The 20,871-nt window shown below is 32.0% G+C and overlaps 3 protein-coding genes across 4 annotated transcripts; 2 read left to right on the top strand and 1 right to left on the bottom strand.

Annotated features, from left to right (window-relative positions):
- Positions 1 to 1,071: 1,071 nt before the first annotated feature.
- On the top strand, positions 1,072 to 4,907 carry LOC106402019 (calmodulin calcium-dependent NAD kinase-like). Of its 2 annotated transcripts, none has more exons than XM_013842650.3 (9): positions 1,072 to 1,230; positions 1,357 to 1,596; positions 2,165 to 2,388; positions 2,668 to 2,732; positions 3,031 to 3,261; positions 3,343 to 3,472; positions 3,887 to 4,200; positions 4,295 to 4,439; positions 4,527 to 4,907. In XM_013842650.3, the coding sequence occupies exons 1-9, from the start codon at positions 1,206 to 1,208 to the stop codon at positions 4,770 to 4,772; spliced, it is 1,620 nt and encodes a 539-aa protein (XP_013698104.2). In that variant the 5' UTR covers positions 1,072 to 1,205; the 3' UTR covers positions 4,773 to 4,907. The 2 variants fall into 2 exon arrangements, with proteins under 2 accessions (XP_013698104.2, XP_013698105.2); XM_013842651.3 differs by having other exon boundaries at positions 1,080 to 1,230; positions 1,360 to 1,596.
- A 207-nt stretch (positions 4,908 to 5,114) lies between these two features.
- LOC125587388 (40S ribosomal protein S15-1) lies at positions 5,115 to 6,321 on the top strand. Its single transcript, XM_048757722.1, has 4 exons — positions 5,115 to 5,233; positions 5,317 to 5,465; positions 5,558 to 5,615; positions 5,940 to 6,321. Exons 1-4 carry the CDS (start codon positions 5,231 to 5,233, stop codon positions 6,186 to 6,188), a joined length of 459 nt encoding a protein of 152 aa, XP_048613679.1. The 5' UTR covers positions 5,115 to 5,230; the 3' UTR covers positions 6,189 to 6,321.
- A 2,561-nt stretch (positions 6,322 to 8,882) lies between these two features.
- LOC106397047 (auxin-responsive protein IAA17) lies at positions 8,883 to 10,648 on the bottom strand. The gene is made up of 5 exons (XM_048757721.1): positions 10,281 to 10,648; positions 9,774 to 9,985; positions 9,478 to 9,616; positions 9,327 to 9,388; positions 8,883 to 9,139 (listed from the first exon to the last, which is right to left on the bottom strand). Exons 1-5 carry the CDS (start codon positions 10,502 to 10,504, stop codon positions 9,102 to 9,104), a joined length of 675 nt encoding a protein of 224 aa, XP_048613678.1. The 5' UTR covers positions 10,505 to 10,648; the 3' UTR covers positions 8,883 to 9,101.
- Between the last annotated feature and the right edge of the window lie 10,223 nt (positions 10,649 to 20,871).

Raw genomic sequence — 20,871 nt, 5'->3', positions numbered from 1 at the left:
TTCTGGAATCTGTTTGCATAAAATGATGTGAATCACGTTTTGCTAGCGTTTTCGATTTTAAATTTTGACATGCACAAACTAGCATTCTTTTATCTTGACATACTTTTTCTCTAGTTAGCATGGAAAACAGACTACGATTATCTTCTTTCTGTAGTTATATTTCTTGTCATTAATAGTCTAGCATTCTTTTGTTATTTTTTTTTTTATCATCAACGTATCCAAACCGGGTGATCTTTTCTTATAAACGTGTGCATTTGTATCTAACCACCATTATTTGTAGCTAATCACCTTTGCGATCGATTAACACAAGTTTTTTTTATTTGTGTGTGTTACACAAGTTTAGTAAAAGATTAGACTAAAGATGAAAAAAGTGAGAACATAATCATGATAAGGACAAAGATGTGGACGTGGTGGTGGATCAGTGCTGTCGTTAAGAACATAGGTTGAGATATATTGGTTGAGATTTTTATTCTTCTTCTTTTGTTTGTTTGTTTGTGTTTACTATCTAATAGCTATCGCGGTAGAACATGGTGCAATTAATTACATGATGCATAGAAACTGTTAAAACATTTATAAACCCGTTATATAATATGCCGTAATCGAAAGCCAATTAAAACTGTTGAATGATGTCTCATAAAGCTTCAACAATATTAGCATATATATAAAATACTGAATTGAATTCGATTCTTTATCATAAAATTTAAATATGTAGCTATTAGTTTAGAACTGACTAAGTAGTTGTACCTTTATGCAACTTATATGAAAGATTGCATCTTGCATGATGATTTATTATGGAGTAAAAATAGAATTCTAGTTTCTTTATTTTATCCCTAATTCAAAGTTACTGTAAGTGAAATGTTACAACACGTTTTCGATGTGAGATACCATCCTAACAAAACCGGTGTTAACATTTAATTTTTTATTGATATTATCAGAAAAATGCGCTCTATCACGCATGATATAGATTTCAAATAATAATAATATAGTATTATTTACTACGTACTGTTAAATAATAAACATTGAAAACCCAAAATCTACATTATAAAAGGAAATCCACCAAGAAAAAGTCAAGATACATAGATGATAGATGAGAAGACAAAAAAACAAAAGTATAAATCAGTGGTAATGGTGTATTGAGTTAGTGCGTCCCCTCACAGTCTCAATCTTCATCCCAAACACGCATTTTTAGACTTTTCAATTCCAATATGGCAAGAATGATTAAACCTTCAGGTAATGCTTGTCCTGTCTCTGCCTTCGTTTACCACTAGACAAATACAAACACTTGAATAATAAAAAATATTATATTCTTATTTAAGTTTCTCTCTCTTGTTCGTTTGTTCAATTTGTTTGCTATAGAAGGAACGCGAGATGTCTCTAGTGGTGGATGTAATTCACTTAATCTCAACCATCTCCTTCTTGCTTCTCTTGGTGGTCTTGCCGCCGGTGCTGCTGCTTTTGCCGGAGAATCGTTCCTTCGCCGCAGGAGAACTCATCAAGGTGCTTGTATGGGGAATAAAGACCAGAAAATAGCCCCTTTGATCGGGAGGAAAGATTCAAGTCGACGATCAAACCTCGAGAGATTCTCTTACTATGTTGGTACGTATTCATGCATCTCTGCTACATTTTCAAGAAGGAATTTTGTTAATCTTTAACCCAAAACAAAATTTGCTAATAGTTTCAAGTAAGAAGAAGAAAATAGAATTGATATTGACCAAGAGATTATAATAATAGGAAAAGTATAGTATTTATTGGGAAGACGAAAAATAAATAATGATACTACTATTCGCTGCACATGGAAGGATGTATACAAATCCGAATTGATGAGGGCTCATTAAGGTTTTGAAACTACCGAAGCTTGTAACAGAACAATACTACTAGAGATTTTGGCGTGGTCTTTCAAATTTAAGATATTCTTTATTTTAGTATTATGTTTATACTTTGAAATATTAACTTGAATTCTTGAAAAATCTAATTCTTACGCAAGTCTATATAACTTATGGTGATGGGGCTTTAATAAATTACATACACGTACTACTTTCTCCATAAATGCTAGAGAGACGTTTCACAAAAAGGGGGACCTTCTGTAAAATTATATTTATCCTTTCTATAAGAAACGTTGCACATGTATTTTTTTGATAAGTGTTAACATACATGCAAAATGCAGCAAGGCAGCTAGGATTTGAGGATCCAAATGAATGCCCACAACTATGCAAACTGGCAAATGCATATTTAATGAAAACAAAAGGATACAATGAGAATGTGTATGAGTATCTGGTCAATGAAGCTGAGGCTGATTCTCTATATATCCATCTCCTTGAAGAATTCGAAAGATGCATTCTCACGTATTTTGCTTTCAACTGGACTCAATCTTCCAACCTCATCTCTCAGGTACTTCTTTTCATTTCTTAAAAAAAATGATTATGTGTGTATACAATTGTATTAGCTAAATTACTTATATTATTAACATGATTTATAGGAATTTTTAGAAATCATAGAATCATTCAAAGTTGCACTTTATTTGTTTAATTGCTGGTAATATTCCAAATTTCGCTGAGTGGAGTAGGTTAGACCATTACCAGTCTCCAATAATGCGTATGAATAGTCAATATTATCCCAACATTTCTCGTCAGTCTTTGATCTAATTTTGTCCCTCCATAACAATGACAGATTTTAAGCGACGAGTCGGATCAGAAAGTACCAAAACTCAAGGATTTCGTGATGGCAGCAACAAGGTGATTAGATTGTGCCATATTCCATAACTCTAATTATATGGTCTCACAGCTAATTATATATACATTGATTGATTGACTAATGCATGGTATATATATATGAATTGCATAATCATCACGCGTTTCTAGTGTTTGCCTTTTAGGTGACAATTTCATTGATGTGATAATGATTCCAACTTATTTATTTTAAATGTATTATCATCATTAACAATTAAACAAATACTTTGTAGAACTTATTGACCATTTTTTAAAATCGTATATTCATTAGTTTTATAACTTTTGTTTAATGTAATTAATTCAGAAAACAGAGGTTCGAGAGAGTAACAAAAGACCTAAAGGTGAAAAGGGTATTTTCAACATTAGTAGAAGAGATGAAAGCTATCAACATCAGCAGTAGCGGTGGAAGCGGTGAGCCACACTGTACGGAAGTAATGTCTCCGGTGGCTCACAACAAACGTAGCCCCGTTCTACTCCTCATGGGTGGCGGAATGGGCGCCGGAAAGAGCACCGTCCTCAAAGATATCCTCCAAGAGTATAGTTTAATAAAAGAAAATTGCATGCTTGTATTTATCTATATGCATGTAGTTATACAAACTAAATTATCTTTTTGTAGGCCGTTTTGGTCGGAGGCAGGGGGCGACGCAGTGGTGATAGAAGCGGATGCGTTCAAGGAGACGGATGTTATTTATAGAGCTCTTAGCTCTAGAGGTCACCATGACGACATGCTTCAAACTGCTGAATTAGTATGTTCATTATTTAAAAATCTCATATAGTTCACTGACAAACGAGAGATTACGTGACTGGTAACCATCTTAGGAACAATAGGAACGGATATAAAAAGAATAAGTATAAATAAAATTTTAGGAATGATGAGGAATAATGGTTCCTTATCGAAATTAATAAAGAATAGATTTGTTATATAATTCTCTACGAACAAAGGAATGAAGAGGAATGAAAAGGAAAACTTATTCCTCTGTAAATTTTTGAAAGAATGCTAAGGAACATAGTGTTCTTCCTCGTTCCTTTGGTCACCGTTCAAACTCTTGGTCACCATTCAAAGTCTGTAACGTGGGAGATTAGAATGCATTATATATTTATATTATGTTCATTTTCTTTAACATGTTACATATTTTTGATTGCTCCTTATATATGTATAGGTTCACCAATCATCTACAGATGCTGCGTCGTCCTTACTAGTAACAGCATTAAACGAAGGACGTGATGTGATAATGGATGGAACCTTAGCATGGGTGCCATTCCTGGAACAAACGATCACAATGGCTAGGAACGTCCACAAACATAGATATCGAATGGGCGTAGGCTACAAGGTATCTGAAGACGGTACAACAACCGAAGAATATTGGAGACAAGAAACAGAACAAAATGGGAAACAACAAAACTTGAAACCTTATAGAATCGAGCTGGTCGGTGTGGTTTGTGATGCTTATCTCGCCGTAGTAAGAGGCATACGGTAAAAAAAAAAAAACCAATTTGATAAAATCTATATAAACCATTTCTGAATATATTCGAATCATATTGGATTTATTGTGCTTGTACTTTGACAGGAGAGCTCTAATGGTGAAGAGAGCAGTGAGAGTGAGATCTCAGCTGCAATCACACAAGAGTTTTGCTAATGCATTTCCAAAGTATTGTAAGCTTGTTGATAACGCTAGGCTTTACTGCACAAATGCTGTTGCTGGTCCTCCACAGGTAAAAACGTCAAAGTGAATATATCAATATTAACGTTATCTTTTACCTTCACACATATTTTTTCTCAACTTGGATTTAATGGATCAGCTTATAGCATGGAAATCTGGAAATAGTAACCTTCTGGTGGATCCAGAGGAGATTGAATGTCTGAGACGGGTCAGCAATCTTAACCCGGATGCAGAGTCCATTAACGAGCTTTACACGGATCCGAACGTATTAAGCAAGCCCGGTTCAGTTTGGAATGATATCGTATTAGCCCCATCTAGGCCCAAGCTTCAGAAGCAACTTACCGATGCCATCAGGAAAATTGAAAAGGCCCAAGCGACTAAGTGATGATATTGTTAGCTAGCCTTAAAAATGGTGCTCTTGCTAATCTCGAGCTATTTTCGTTGGTACTTTTGTCTTATTTTGTTTTTCTAGTCCAAATACCAATAAAATTAATAAAAGGATTTTGCAAAATTTCTACTACTATAATATGCGTATTTGAATAAGATTTTACAAGTTAATTACTAACATAACTAGGTTTTGGATATATAATTTTCCTCATAATGTACTTTACAAATGTTACTACACTAAAGAATCGCTCTAGATATTTCACGCAAGACATAATGTCATGGGCCCTGAAAGACTACAAATAAACAGTAATGGGCTGGGCCGAAAAGAACCCTAATTAACAAACATAGTCACCATATATATCAGTGTCGCCGCTAGAAACTGGCTCACGCTTTGCAAAGACCTAATAAAACTTCCTCAAGCCGTTTAGGGTTTCATCCTTTTGCTGAGATCTAACCATGGTGAGTTCTCCATTCTCAGTCCCTGAATCTTAACTTCATTGTCTTAACCTGTTGGTTTGCTAAAGAAAAAACTATCTGTGTAGGCGGATGTTGAACCAGAGGTTGCTGCAGCTGGAGTCCCGAAGAAGAGGACGTTCAAGAAGTTTGCCTTCAAAGGAGTCGATCTCGATGCTCTTCTCGACATGTCTACTGATGATCTCGTCAAGCTCTTCCCTTCTCGTATTCGCAGAAGGTAAAAACACACATAAAACTTGGGACGAGATTGCGTAAAGAATGTTTTATGTTTTGTTCTGACAGCTATCTTTGTCTGAAAAATTGGTTTAGGTTCTCTAGAGGTTTGACCAGGAAGCCTATGGCTCTCATTAAGAAGCTGCGTAAGGCTGTAAGTCATTTCTATCTCTCTGTTTGTCGTAGTTGAATGATTGGTTATGTTATTAGTAGTTCTAGATTAGCTAAGAATCTCATTTGTAAACATTTTCAGACACACTGTTTTCATCTGATGTCTGAAGATTGTTAATGTGATTGTTGGATACGTTGTCTTAGTTTACATTTCAGACACTAATTTAAAACATGAGTTAGTTCTTGTAGTTTTAGAATGTCTTCGTTTCAACATTCTACTTGGTTACCCATTTAACACTATTTATGTTTAATTTAAATATTTTCTTATTTTGGGTTGATTATATTTTATTTTTGGGTTGATAAATAGAAAAGGGAGGCACCACAAGGTGAGAAGCCAGAGCCAGTGAGAACCCACTTGAGGAACATGATCATTGTCCCAGAGATGATTGGAAGCATCATTGGAGTGTACAATGGAAAGACGTTTAACCAAGTCGAGATCAAGCCTGAGATGATTGGTCACTACCTGGCTGAGTTCTCCATCTCATACAAGCCGGTTAAGCACGGTAGGCCTGGTGTTGGTGCTACCCACTCCTCCAGGTTCATTCCTCTCAAGTGAAGAGCTTATATTACTGTTCGGGGAATGTGTTCCATATTTATATGGTCCTTTGCTTTGATTTTGTCTTTATGTATGCGGATCCTTTTTTTTGCATTTGTTTTTGCTTTATGATGAATGAAACTACTTTTAGACACTTTGTCAAATCTATTTTACTCATGCATTTTCATTATTAGTTTAAAGGTTTAAAAAATTATTCAACTAATTTTAAGTAAAATAATTCCATTGTAAGAATTTTTAAGGTTATATAGAGTCAGAACTTTTATAAATTTTAAAAACTACAAAATTTACTAAATATCAAATATCAAAAAATTTAGTAGATTAAACATGAATTTAATCTTGCTATTTAGTAATTTTATAAGTATGTATATATCAAATCAAAAACATTCAAAGTTTTGAAGAGATGCTTTTATGGATGACTACTTCTCTCTCTGGATTTTGCACTTGTTCATAAATTTTTGAAGATTATTGTCTTTTGTCCTTACTGTGATTTTTAATTAATCAAGGTTTAAAAAAATTATCCAACTAATTTTAAGTAAAATAATACCATTGTAAGGAATTGTTTAAGGTTATAGAGTCAGAACTTTTAAAAAAATTAAAAACTACAAAATTTACTGAATTTCAAATATCAAAAAATTTAGTAGATTAAACATGAAGATGGGTCTACTCCATTTCTCTTCGGTGCAAAACCAATTAGATGGGTCTTGTTCCTGGTTTGATTTTGTGTAATAGAAAGCTTTTGCATTCTATTTCTTTAGAGCATGTTTAATGGAAGGTTTTTAAGGCGGGGTTTTTAGCGGAATATAAGAATACGTCTCTTAACTTTTAACTAAAAAAAGCTAAAAACCAGTTCTTAAATAAGATATTTAAGAACTGGTTCTTAGTTTTTTTAATTAAAAGTTAAGAGACGAGTTCTTATATTCCACTAAAAACCCTACCCTAAGAACCTCCCATTAAACATGCTCTTAACCATTCCATCCGTGTTTTCCGGAATCATATTGCCTACATATAGTTTGCTGAATGGATTTATGTGAATTCTGTCAACCAGAAGACCACATTAAACGTATTGAACAGACGGGCTTAGCTTATAGCATTGGACTTGGTCGTTTAACAATTGTAAGCTTCCTTGTATAGTTATTGGGCTTGAGCCGGTTAAGTTGTAAATCTCCATTCATCAGATTTTAACTAGTCTTCCTTTCACAAAGATCTTTGGCGAATGCCACAACTCGCCTCACTCGGAACCTTGGTGCATTCCCATCGATCACATGATGAAAATGAGCATCTAAGGACAAAAAATTATTCTTTTAGTATTGTCTTTGCTGGCTAATTACATTTAAAATTTACAAGAATTAACATGTAGCATAACTCATAAGTGACTCTACTAGTTAATTTTATGTTGTCTTTAATCAAAATACATAAGATATATTATGGGTTTTTATTATTAATAATGATAACTGTACAGTCTGTGTGTGAATCGAGAAGACCTCCATTCAAACTTCATATTTATCCTCGATACTATGTAGAAAAATGGATATGTTTTCCATTTAAGAATATTAATGATAATTTTAGCTTCTTGAAGAACCCTCTAGAGCGTCAACTTGTCAAATTAATTATTGACATCATCAAACATCGAACATGCTTCTGCCGATCCGAGTAGTTGATATAAATTAAACTACTTATACTAGAAACATTTCAACGTAGCTGATTGTACAAATGTTTGTGTTTACACATACATATTTAGACATTTTCTATATATATGCATACATGTAACGTTGAAGCGATAAATTTATGAAACTTTGATTTGTTCGTTTGGGATCTCCATGTGCGCTTTGCTTCCCCAATTATCAATTTACATTCTCAAATTTCTTTATGTATTATATTATTAGTGAATATCACACATTTCTGATAATTTTTTAAACATTGAACATCAAATTAATAAAGCTGACCATCAGAGACTTGAGTCATATGGTAGGTCCCTTGTAATAGTAACCACCATAAACAAGGTCCCTAACTATTATACTATCTATAATATCGGACAAACATATGTTTGATTTATTTGCATAATTTGATTTTTGATCTACAAGTTTGTGAAATCGAAGACCCTACCTTATATCATATATGTATCACTCTGTAACAATTAATTTGTTTATTAGTTACATGTACATAAGTTTGTCTATAATTGTGACTTTTAATCCTGTAAAATTTGGTTGGTACACAATTTAATATTCCTAATTAGTATAATCAGAAATGAAAATACAATCAAAGGTGATTTCATCAAGAGACCCATCCAGATGCACATGGCATTGCTCCCCCTCTTCCCTATGGGTCCTATTTTTTTATTTTATTTCCTCCAGCCAAAGCCAGTTATCACTTTATGTACCAACAAATCAATATACCAACAAAGTGAATACTTTCCGCTAATTCATAATTATATTCGATATGATATAACATGTACATGTGTGTTGTCATTCTAATTAATTCGTTTGGAGAAAATGTTTTTTTTTTTGTCAAGGAGAAACTGTATTTCATGGTCAAATTCTCATTATATATATATAATTTTCAGTTTCAAGATGTGCGAGTGCGAACCGAAAATTCAACTCAGTCAAATAAAAAACACACTACTATGTTTTGCATTCACTAAATATAAGGGCATTTTCTAGTCATATTTACACATTCTTAGCAAAAAAAAGGAAGATGAACACAAAAAGATGTTCAAATTATTACATATTTTCCATTACAAACGTCCCACAAATTTAACTTAAGTTCATTATCTACATAACACATATAATCCAGATCAAAACAGACAATTGAAAGAAAAAGTAGATATTGAGCAATATTTTTCTTCGTAAAACACACAATTAACACTCATAACTGTGTTAACCAAATATATGATCATGGCCACTTACGTTTTAAACTTCAAGTTCTGCTCTTGCATTTCTCCATTGCTCTCGGAGCTGAAATGTTATACAATTGTTAAGCAACTAAAATTTCCACATTGGTTATATAATAATGTTATCTACGTTAGTAAGTGGAGTATTTTGCATTTATCAAAAAAAATTAACCAATATATATCAAACTGTTTAGACGATTTACAAATTACAAAGCGCTTAATATCAAAAATCATTGGTAGCAAATACATACCGAGACCAATGGCGTCAGATCCTTTCATGAGACGTAAACGCTTGCATGTATCAACGAACATTCTAATAAATAAGTAAATTTAGGGAAAGGAGTTATTAAAATGATCAATAAGAAAGATCGAAAATTTGTAGAAAAGAAGAAGAAGACGTACGGCCAAGGGACGTCGCCGACGAGCATCCAATCGCCGTCTTTGTCTTCATAAGAGGGAACATAGTCCCAACTGTTCACTAAATCCCTAACTTTCCGCTCATTCATGAAGTCTATCATTCCTTCTTCTCCTCCATTTTTTCCTTCAATTTTTTTAGCAACAATATTATTATTTGAAAGAGCTTGATAAAATTTATACGACGCATGGAATCGTATATCTAGTAAGAAATATATATAATACAACGTATACATACCCATGGTAAAAGAACCGAACATATATATAATACAACGTATACATACCCATGGTAAAAGAACCGAACATGTTGGACAAAGCATTAGAGAGTTCGTCGTAGCTCTTATACATCTTTAAGTCGACTTTTCTCAAGTAAGGTGCCCCGTCCATCGAAACCTTTACAAACACAGCTGTCTCCGTGACATCGTTTGATTTTTGGCAAGAACCCATCACGTTCTTCCGGTATGATCTCACCGGTGGCCATCCCACAACTTGTGCCCTATAAAGTTATATATACAGAGAAATTGGAAACCGTTATGTTATACAAGGTTTCTGATTATATTTGTTATTCCTATACACTGTAGTTAGCTATCAGTTATGGTATAGACATATCAGTTAGATTGTTTGAGTTATTTTAAAAAATAACAAAGTTAAGTGATTTCATTGTTTTATGGCTTGGAGGAAATATTTTTTATTTTGTATGTCAAGCTTACTTTTCCTTTTAAGATGGGCGAGAAAAAGAAAATTAAGTGAAGATCGGAAAATAAATAGAAAAGGGGGAATGGTAAAATTACTTGGCAGGGGGCTTGGTAGGATCTTTGGGACATGTATTCTTTTGTTTAGAAACAGAAATCACGACGTCATGAGTCTTAGAAACTTCCTTGCTTTCAGGTTCATTGTTCAGATTGAGTTTCAGATCAACCGTCTCCGAGAATCCTCTCTTGGTTCCAGTCATTCCACCGGGAAGACCAAGACACAGCTCAGTTTCCTGAAGATTCAGGTCGATATTGCCCATCATTGTGAACCTCTAGTTTTCTCAATGTTTTTCTTCTTCTTGTGAAGGTGATGAGGAAGGTGGAACAATGTTTTAAGAAAAAAACAAAACACACACAAATAATACAAAGTGAGATGAGTCTCTATTATCTCTCTCTATAGGTGGGTAGCTGCATGTGTATGTCGTATTTAAGAGATATTTGGCTAAATTGTTTTCGACACGTGGATGAATCTCAACCCTTTGATGAAGTGAACTTGTTCGACTTTACACTAATCACTAGTATTACTTAATAACTGTTATTTGTATTGAATCTCTCCTGCAATTTATTTTGTTGGTAGTAAATGATTACATTGCATTTGATTTGGACATTCTTAATTATTCTTATAGCCTTACTTTCTAAAAATAAGATAAAGTTACAATATTAAAAATTGAACATCCTTTGAATAATTTAATAAAGTTTTCATATAGTTATCATAATAAATCTAGGAGATAATAATAAAACTACAAGTTTAATAATACGCTGACATTTGGAACCTTCTAATTAACATTTCTTCAATTCAATATAACTTTTTCCCCGCAGATTTTAAAATTTCTCAAACTAAAAGTCATTATAAAAATCATCTATCAATATTTTTGCTGTAACATTATGATGAAATTAGCACAAACCATTTTTTTCACAGGGAAATAAATAATTTTTTTTGGCAAATATGTAGTTATATATGGTTTGAAAACCAACATATATTAAAATTGTGTCTGTCTATTATATGTGCGGAAGAAACCCCATTGTTTTCTTCCAACATCATCAATTATAGTTTTAACAAATCTTTTGGTAAACATTTCGATAATTTTATTTATTTTAAGAAAGAGTAATATGAAGTGTACTAGCTATTTTGGTGGTGAGGTCGCAGACATCTCATATGAGAGTGTATCACTAGAGATGAGATACCCATATTATTAATGTAACTATGTTATGCTTTTTTTTGTGTTCAATAAAAAAAACTATATTATGCTTTTTTGACTTCCAAATTTAATATTAATCAACTATATAGTTTTAGTTTAATTTTCGCCGTAAGATTCTTCGCCGGAATCTTCCAATTATGCATATCACATCCACATGATTCAATTATTCATCCCACAATAAAAGCGTAGCCCTCTTGTAAATAATTATTCTCATACCACCAACACAAAATAAAGTATACAATGCATCTTCTATACTTATTTATTAAAAACAAACATATACATAGACCGAAATGTGTATCTAGACTAATACAAACGCTTCATTACTCTTTTAATCTGAAAACTAGAACCTGACCTGCGCGGCAGCGCGGATATGAATTTTCAGTTTTTAATTATTTATTTTATTAAATGATGTATTTGTAAAATTCATTCATATTATATTCATTAAGTAAATATTTTTTTTGCATCTTAAACTATCTATCTTTTTACGAATGTGTGATATCATATAAAAATATAAAAAAAATGAGTATAGAGTTAATTAGATAATTTTAAAAACATAAATTTTTTTTCCGAGTGCGATATCATATAAATAATGATCCGGCCAGTTAACAAAAATCATGATTATTTTATGTGTAATTTTTTTTATTTTGACCATTTCCTTAAAACTATATTAAATTTTACATATTTTAATTAGAATATTTTAAATATCTTTACCTTTTTATTTGAAATCCAACTCAATATTTTTTTTAACAATTATAACAAAATATTTAAAAAATATTTTTAGAATTTGTTTGAAAAATATGAAAATTACATTTTAAATTAAAATTATCCTAAAATATGATAAGTTTTGATGTAAACGAAAACTCAAATTATGTCAAAAATAATGATATTCAATGATAATAACAATTTTAATTTATTCTTTTTTTAAAAATACATTTACAAAAATATTGTTTGAAAGAAAATTCATTTATCTTTCAAATATAAAATGAAAATAGTTATAATTAAATAATAAAAAATATAAATAAAAACCATAAATTTAGCAAATGACAACTGAGTTATATTATGCTAAAATTTTCTTTCTAACAATTTATCAAATGACAAATGAGTGATGAACAAATAATACAATATAATATTTAAAAACATAGCCATTCTTAAATATTTTTTGAATAAATAATTATTTTTAAATTTAATCAACTGAAAATAATATCCGTACAATTGTTTGAGTCAAATTCTAGTTTTATTGATGCATGTTATATATTAGTGCTGCATGTTTTAGGTAACATTTTAATGATGCACGTTTTTAAAAATCTCCATTATTAAAATTATGCACGTAAGGATAAATCATGAGTTTTTTGGTTGATTAAATGACATTATGTCCAAAATTATTTAAGGATATTTCATTAAGGTAACTGAAAAAGACAAACAATAAAATAGGAAGTTTAAATTCATTTAAGCATATTTCATTAATGTAACTGAAAAGACAAGTAATAAATTAGACAGTTTTATTCGTTTTAGGATATTTCATAAATGCAACTGAAAAAGATAAGCAAAAAAAAAAAATTTAATTAATGAAGTAAGAACATTTTCAAATGGGTACTTCTCTTTTAATAATATAGATAAGCATACACATAATAATCTATACCACTTCATAGCAAAAAGTCTGGTGGTTATCAAAACATTTGTGAGACCAAATATTCATATTAAATCGATTGTTAGAACAAAATAATATTATTTTGCGGGAATACATAATTTCTTGTGTGGCATTCATTGGTTGATATGAGAGCCATGTTATTTGGTTTATAAAGATCTGATACTAGATGTTATGATGAATGATACATCTCTTATTGTGTGGATGAAAATCCGTTTGTTCTGAGAGACAGATTTGTAATGATCGTTTATATTATATTACGTTAATGAAGATGATGTGATGGCTTGACCATATCGATCTCGTATTGAAAAATATAGTATTCATAGAAACGAAGAAGATGAAGTTGTTGTTTATTCATAACCGAAAAAGAAACCTAAAGCTTGAATCTGTTAATATAAATCTATATACCTAATTTTATCATATCTGTACAAACCCGATTAAATCTTTGAGGAAGTTTTTTTCTTTTTTATTCATGGTCGGCGATATACCATATACAGCAACGATAATTGTAACAAAAGATCATTATTTGTACTAGGGGCATTGTCTCCACGCAAGCGCGGAGTTGTGGACAGAGTTCTTATTTCGTCTCAATATTTGTTAGAGTTATTGTAGCTGTGAATTTTGCGTCTTTGGGTTGATCATTGTTTTTCAAGTTTTTTATTCTTATAGGGTTAGAGTTGTGACGATGAACTGTGTATGCACTGTTTTCAACTCATGAAGGACTAAACTGTGCTAGTAATGTGATTGATATAGTTCGTGGTGTTGCTTGCTGTGTCACTGAAAATTATTGTTTAGTTTGTCTTTTTAATTTGTTACTTGTACTGTTGAGATTACATAAATTATATTAAGGTTGTTGAGAGTACCTTTTGTTTCTGAATATTTTTTCTCCAGTTTATTGTGTAAGCTGTGTGTATTAAGTAATAATTTTTTTTTCTTATTACGTTGGTTATATGTTTTTTTTTTTTTAAACTTATTGCTTTTACCGTACCTTTAAAACAAATTCATGAAGACTTGTAAAAATAATTATAAAATGAGTGACAATTAGTATTTGAGCCATAATGAGTTTTAAACGAATATATGTATTTATCATAAGAAGACAATAGCATTGGCATGGATCATGCAAGCTATTTTCATAAGACAAGAGGAGTGAGTAGGTGGAGATGTTGTTGCCGCCTTTGTGTCTGTTGGGATTGTCTCTTGTATCTCCTGGTGTGGTTATGTTTCTTTCTCTTTTATTTGACGAGTAATATGTAAACAAAAATCATTGTTAGTTGTATTTATCAGATTTTGTAATTTACTCTATTTTTTTGTTTAGGTAATTTCACTGATCTTGGTTGTCGTCTTCGTCTTCTTCATAAGCATCTACGAAAGTAAATTTGTAAATTGTTAAATAGCTGATCGTGTAGTTTGTATTTGTTTAGCTGGCTCAATGTATGTGTCGTTGAGTTTTAGTTGAGTTGATTGATTTGGTATATATTTGTTTTGAAGTTTATTGTAAGATTAGACAAAAAGAGAGGTGATCATTAATGATTTGTCTTTTTTGGGATTCTAATTTTTGGTGTTTTGATTGTTTGTGTTATTGTGGTTTCTTTTAAGCTGTAAAATAAAGATTTGTGTAAAATTAGATTCATAAGTAAGAGAGATAAATAAACGACCACAAATCTTGGGTAGGAAATATTTTTGATTATTGATGTTAGCACAATATAGACCGTAATATAAAGGAAATTATGTGTTGATTGTTTCTTACGGATCAATGAGGAGACGGATACCGACTCGAGTTGTTTCTTGGGTGAGGTCAGAGTCCTGGGCATAACGGATTTGCCCAACCACATCTGGGAGTTTAAATATCAAAACATAATATAAACCCAGATGCAATATGATAATATACGTGGGAGTTCTAGGTTTGTGTTCGCAATCACTTAGATATTATCGAACAGTCTAATCTTGACTGGAAATTGATCTCAGGAGCACCCGTGATGACTTCATCAATAATGGTTAGTGAGATGAAACGAATGAGGAATGGATGATCAGTTATCTTGTACATGCTTGAGCACCTAGCAACCTCAAAATGATCGACTTTCACAATAGAACATGCTTTCAAAGATGGCCTGTAATGATTAGCACGTCCGACGGGAGTAAACCCATGAATCACGGAATCTACAAATAATATTATTCAACAAAGAATCAGGAAATCAATTAAAACAATTATGTTAAATAAGTATGATAGATCTAAGATTAACTTACCTTTCCATCAAGGAAGAGAACCGTGATTCCCACAAACTCCCTATCTTTCTTGAAGTTTAGGGAATCCCATAAGCGGAGGAAGCCAGAGGCTATGCTCTGACTACTACGACCAAGACAGAGAGACTCGAAGGTTGAGTGACGGACGCCGGTTTGAGGAACATGAGAGGCAGAGAGAAACATTTTCTAGAAGATGGTTAAAGCTATGAGGAATCAATGAGTTTTGTAGAGATGCAGATTGAGTTCATCAAAGATGAGAATCATATATATAGGGTTTACAGAGGGGCTACAAATCAGGAACATTTATGATAAAGCGATTTAAGATGGTGACATGATAAAGAGTTTACCGGTGAAAAAATAGATTACGAACACACACGGCGCAACTCTGTAACTCAGACTTGTTTGAGACAATAATGAAAAGAACTCGAACTCATGTTAAACGACAACAATTTACAATATAGGAAAACTATAATCGTTCCAAACTTAAGCTTTTTCATATAATGTGATGAATCTCATTTAAAAATGAAACCCATAATACACTTGTAGGTCCGACCCTCAAAGGAAGCCGAAGCAGCAAGGGCTTCTGACCTTCATAAATATATATTAGGTTCGGTCATCAATGTACAAAGTATCATTTAGCTTAGTGGTATAAATGTTGGTGTTTATATCTCAATAATCCGGGTTCGAGCCATGGACTTGACACTTTTTTCCCACTTTTTAAAAGTGGGACCCAACGCTGACGTGGCGCGCTGAGGAGTGAGCAAAAACTCAAGTATTATAATATAGATTTTCAGTAATAATATACTTACAATATTGTATGAAAAAATATTTGTCGTCAAAAGGATAAGCATTATTTGTGCTATACAAAATTTCATTATTTTTATATTAAAAAGAAGAGACTAAAATAATAATTTTTTCTATTTATTTGGAAATTACAAAACGAAATGAATAATATAGGATTTGTTTTAATTTTATGATAACTGATTACTCATCTGTCCTAAAATACTTTGCTAACGTCAAAAACCTTACTCAATAACATCACTGATTTATGTAATAATAATATAAAACGTAGAAAAGACATTTCCTTAAAAGATCGAGTATCACTTTTATAAGGAGAATATGACCTTTAATACAGATATATATTAGGCTCGAAATTTGGTGATTTTTTTTACAACACATGCATGGTATATACATCAACTACGTAACATTATGGTAATTCATTCTGTAGTTTTAAGTAACCAGTCCGACGGAATTTCTGAAGACGGCATTGTCTTTCTGATATCGCATATTTACTAAACCGTAACCAACGTATATTCAATTAATTTGAAAAATATTTAAGAAAATTAAAAGCATATTGATTCTAAATTTGTTAAGGGTTTCGAACCCGAAAACAAAACACCCTAGGGGAATCGAGATGGGACATGAGTGGCATGAAAATCCAAAAGAAGAAAGAGTACAAAACATCGCCATTTATTTCAAAAACAAATTTTAAATTACTGACAAGAAGGAAAACATGGAGATTATGCAGGGACAAGTTACATCCAATAAAATTTCAGAGGCAAAGACATCTTAAAAATCCTACTTTTGTTCCTTGATTTGTCTACATCCCTCTCTTTAACGGCTTTCTCTTCTTTTGTTTCTGTCCCAAGAACTCACATGAGTTTTCAAATCAACAAAACCCCAATTTTTGTTTGTTAAATATTTGGGTCGCGTTGTCACATCAGTTTGTCGTGTTTATTAATGACTATATACTTTACTGATCATTTTGATCAATATATACGGATCAGTGGATCACTATGGCATTCACATTTGTAAACCAACTGAGAATAATATCTATTATCGAGACATGACTACAAAAAAGTTTGCGCACGCATCTATATAACTTTTATACTACAACAAAAATTTCACAAAATTAATTTAAAGATTATTATCGCTACAGCCCTAGAATCTAGTATACGCGAAGCTTTAATGAGATTGAACGAATGCATGCAACCATGCACATCTGTATATCAACAGTCACAAGAATATATGAATATTTGGAGACCACCCGTATTTACTTTTTATTCAAGATTGAGACCACTTTTGATGTGTAATCTAGATTAAATTATATATAAACATATTTTATACATTGCGCATTAATATCTTTATTTATACACACACATATATGGTCCAAGTCTGAAAGTTATATGCATCACGTCGAAATTAATGACTTATTATTGAAGGTATATATGTGCTGCATATTAACTTGCAAGATAAGAATGTGTGAGGACCAGGTATACGTAATTTCATATGGACCTAACAAGGCCACAATTCTCAAAATTCTACCACACAAAGATCATTTTGATTTTAGTTCTTAGTCTTCATTTTTAGTTTTATTATATACTAATTAGTGTTGGAATATACTTCTCACATTAAAAGAGTGCAGCCAAATGACATGCATGCATGCAACTTAAACGACAAAACCAGATAATTTTACATTGACTAAACTGTATATTGTGATTTTGTGTGAAAGCCACAACTCCTGCGAGACTCAAACAAAATAGTTTACGTCAACACAAGCTTTACAGTATTCACGCAAGCAATTATTTATCATCAGTCTATATATGTGTTAAAATAAACAATCAATGGTTAGCGAATTATTTTCATTTATTTAAAACATATAACTGCAAACCCATGTATGATGTATACATATTTTCATGCGTATTGGTATATCATATCAAAACTCTGATTCAAAATGTGGATATCGAGTAGTGGAGTAAGCTTATGTACATATAAAACACCAAAATTCAAACTTCGTAGCTAATTCTTCTAAACTAGGTTATGTACATTATATTCATTGTAATACTCATTTAAACAAATGCTTTTAAAAAAATATTATAAAGCAAATATGCGAGAATCTGCCACTATACGCTTCATGATATCTATTCTATATGTTGGCATAACTCTTAACAGTGCAGCTCGTGGTGGGGGCTAACCACATACAGTACCATTGCTTGAAATTTATATCGTTTACTTAAATCTCAAAAGTAGTTAATTAACTGACTAATTAAACTCCATTTCTACTATAGATAATTCTGCAAAATTTTATTTATTCGTTAGCTAGGCGGTTCTTACAAGTTACAATATATATACTGAATAATATTTTTTCGTTTCATTTTAATTATCGTTTTATACTTGTGCGCACATATTTAGAAAATATTTCATTTTGTTTATTTACTAAATAAAAACATCATTACCAATACAACTAACCATATTTCAATCAATAGAAAAAACAGATTGAAATATAATGTCAATAAATTTTGTATTAAAATTTCAAAATGACACTTATTTTGAAACAAAATTTTATTCCATAACGATAACTAAACTGAAACAGAAAATATAGTATTTATTTTATTTTTGACAAAATATTATTTATTTGTTAAAAGAGATTAATTAACTTTTTTTTAACGCTGGATAATTACGCTATTACAACTATGAGAAATATTATAGACGATTCTACTGCCAACAATTCAACCTGCCGTATGACGATTCACGTCTGACTGCATCACCTGATACCACCATATGTGATCCACATTTGACGGTACTCTTTGCGCCATACTGCATATCTCTTGTAAACCTTTTCTTCCTTAATTCACACAATTCAGCTTTATCCGGAAATTGAAACCCAGACCTTTTGGTGTAGAAGCGTTAATGAATCCTTGCTCAAACCACGGGATCAAAGGACTTCCACAAAGAGATTAATTAACTTAGAATTGCTCTTTTATAATTATCGTAAAACGGTAATCAAATATGTTGGGATCCAAAACATCCGATATTTGGGTGATCCCGAAAACTTTAACGATGAGATCAACGACGATTTGCAGATCACAAGTTAGGTAAATAGTGGGATGAGATTAGGATACAAGAGATTTGGGGAATCGCTTTTTTTGATCGCATTTGACCCGTAAAGATATTATCTTTGTCCAAATAATTCCAAATATTAACAGGTTCAATAAATTATTCTGGCCATAAATCTTTGAAAATATATTATTTATTCATAATAAACACATGCTCATCACGCAAAAAAAAATAAAATATTAGAAATTTTTTTAATTGAATCTGCAGCTTCCGCCTTGATAGGACCTTGATCCGGAAACCATGGTTGTTACTTGTTATAAGAGCACGATTATTAGGGTTCTTAGAGTGGGGTTCTTAGCGGAATATAAAAATCCGTCTCTTAACTTTAAACTAAAAAAGTTAAGAACCGGCTCTTAAAACTCTTATTTAAGAACCGGTTTTTAGTTTTTTTAGTTAAAAGTTAAGAGACGGGTTCTTATATTCCGCTAAGAACCTCACCCTAAGAACCCCCAATAATCATGCTCTTAGAGCATCCCCATTAGAGGATGTAAAGAGAGGCTCACACAGTTTCCAAGAAAAAAAATTAATATAATAACCTGTTTTTTATGAACCTGTATCACTTGAGCTCGTTGGGATGAACTTGTATCAACAATGTTCGCGGGGCTCCACTGATATGTGGCGATCCGCGATTGGTTGGTTTATTAATTAAAAAAAAAAATCAAACGAAAATTTTTTTTTATAATAATCAAAAGTGGATTTTGGGAATCGAGATTCGGGGACTTCAACGGGGGTGCTAACAATGGTATACATGCAATAAACTTCAAGCATTTGCCGAAATTATTAAATTGCGCTAAATGCTGGTAGTTGAACATATCCCTCAAACTAATGAAGCTTAGGTAAAATCAAATACTATTATATGCGGACAAGGGTCTATTAAGTTTTTTGTCTATAAAGTTGGCTTTGTGCTTAAGAAAATGGACAGCATTTTGGTGGTTAGCGTACAGTGAGAAGATTGGAGTGGCCCACAACGCCGTCGAGGCAAAATAAAAGTCCAATTTGCGTCGGCCCAGCCCATTTAATTAGTCTTGAAAGATAATCCAATTGCAAATTAATAGTACTAACGCATTATTAGTGGCTGAAAAGCATCACCGGCGACTCCGTGTTGACATGGGACCCGCTTCTTCATTTCTTCTTCGTAACACGTGGACGGTTTAGATGATGGTTGGTGTCTTTTGTAGGACAAGCAAATATATTAGTGACAGGTGTCTTGATTATCATGTCGGTAAATACAATTAAGAACGTATCATCTTTAGGTTCACTTCTTTGTCCAATGATGGATTCTCATACTCATAACTCATTACGCTTTGAAGCTGTCCCTTTTTCTTTTTGTACAGGTTAGTATACTTTTTTTTCCGTTCACTAGAGGTTAGTATACTAATGGTATAGACTAGTGTAGAGTCTGTAGACGTTATGGTACATTGGTACTTAAACCTTGGTTAAGAAAATAACCACATCGAACCAAAACCTGTTGACACGTCACACACTGTAACATGAACAAAGACACAGAAAAATCTGTTGAAGATCTATCTCTCAGGTTCCAAACAAAAACTACAATGACCCCATTTATGATGTTGCTGGCAGTTAACTAAGCCTTGAGCTAGTAAAACCTAAAGGAAGATGTCTTGTCGTGATTGTTTCAGATTCACAT

The sequence above is a fragment of the Brassica napus genome, chromosome C5 (assembly GCF_020379485.1).
Source record: "Brassica napus cultivar Da-Ae chromosome C5, Da-Ae, whole genome shotgun sequence".
NCBI lineage: Eukaryota > Viridiplantae > Streptophyta > Magnoliopsida > Brassicales > Brassicaceae > Brassica > Brassica napus.
This window is presented reverse-complemented; position numbering and strand designations above follow the sequence as displayed.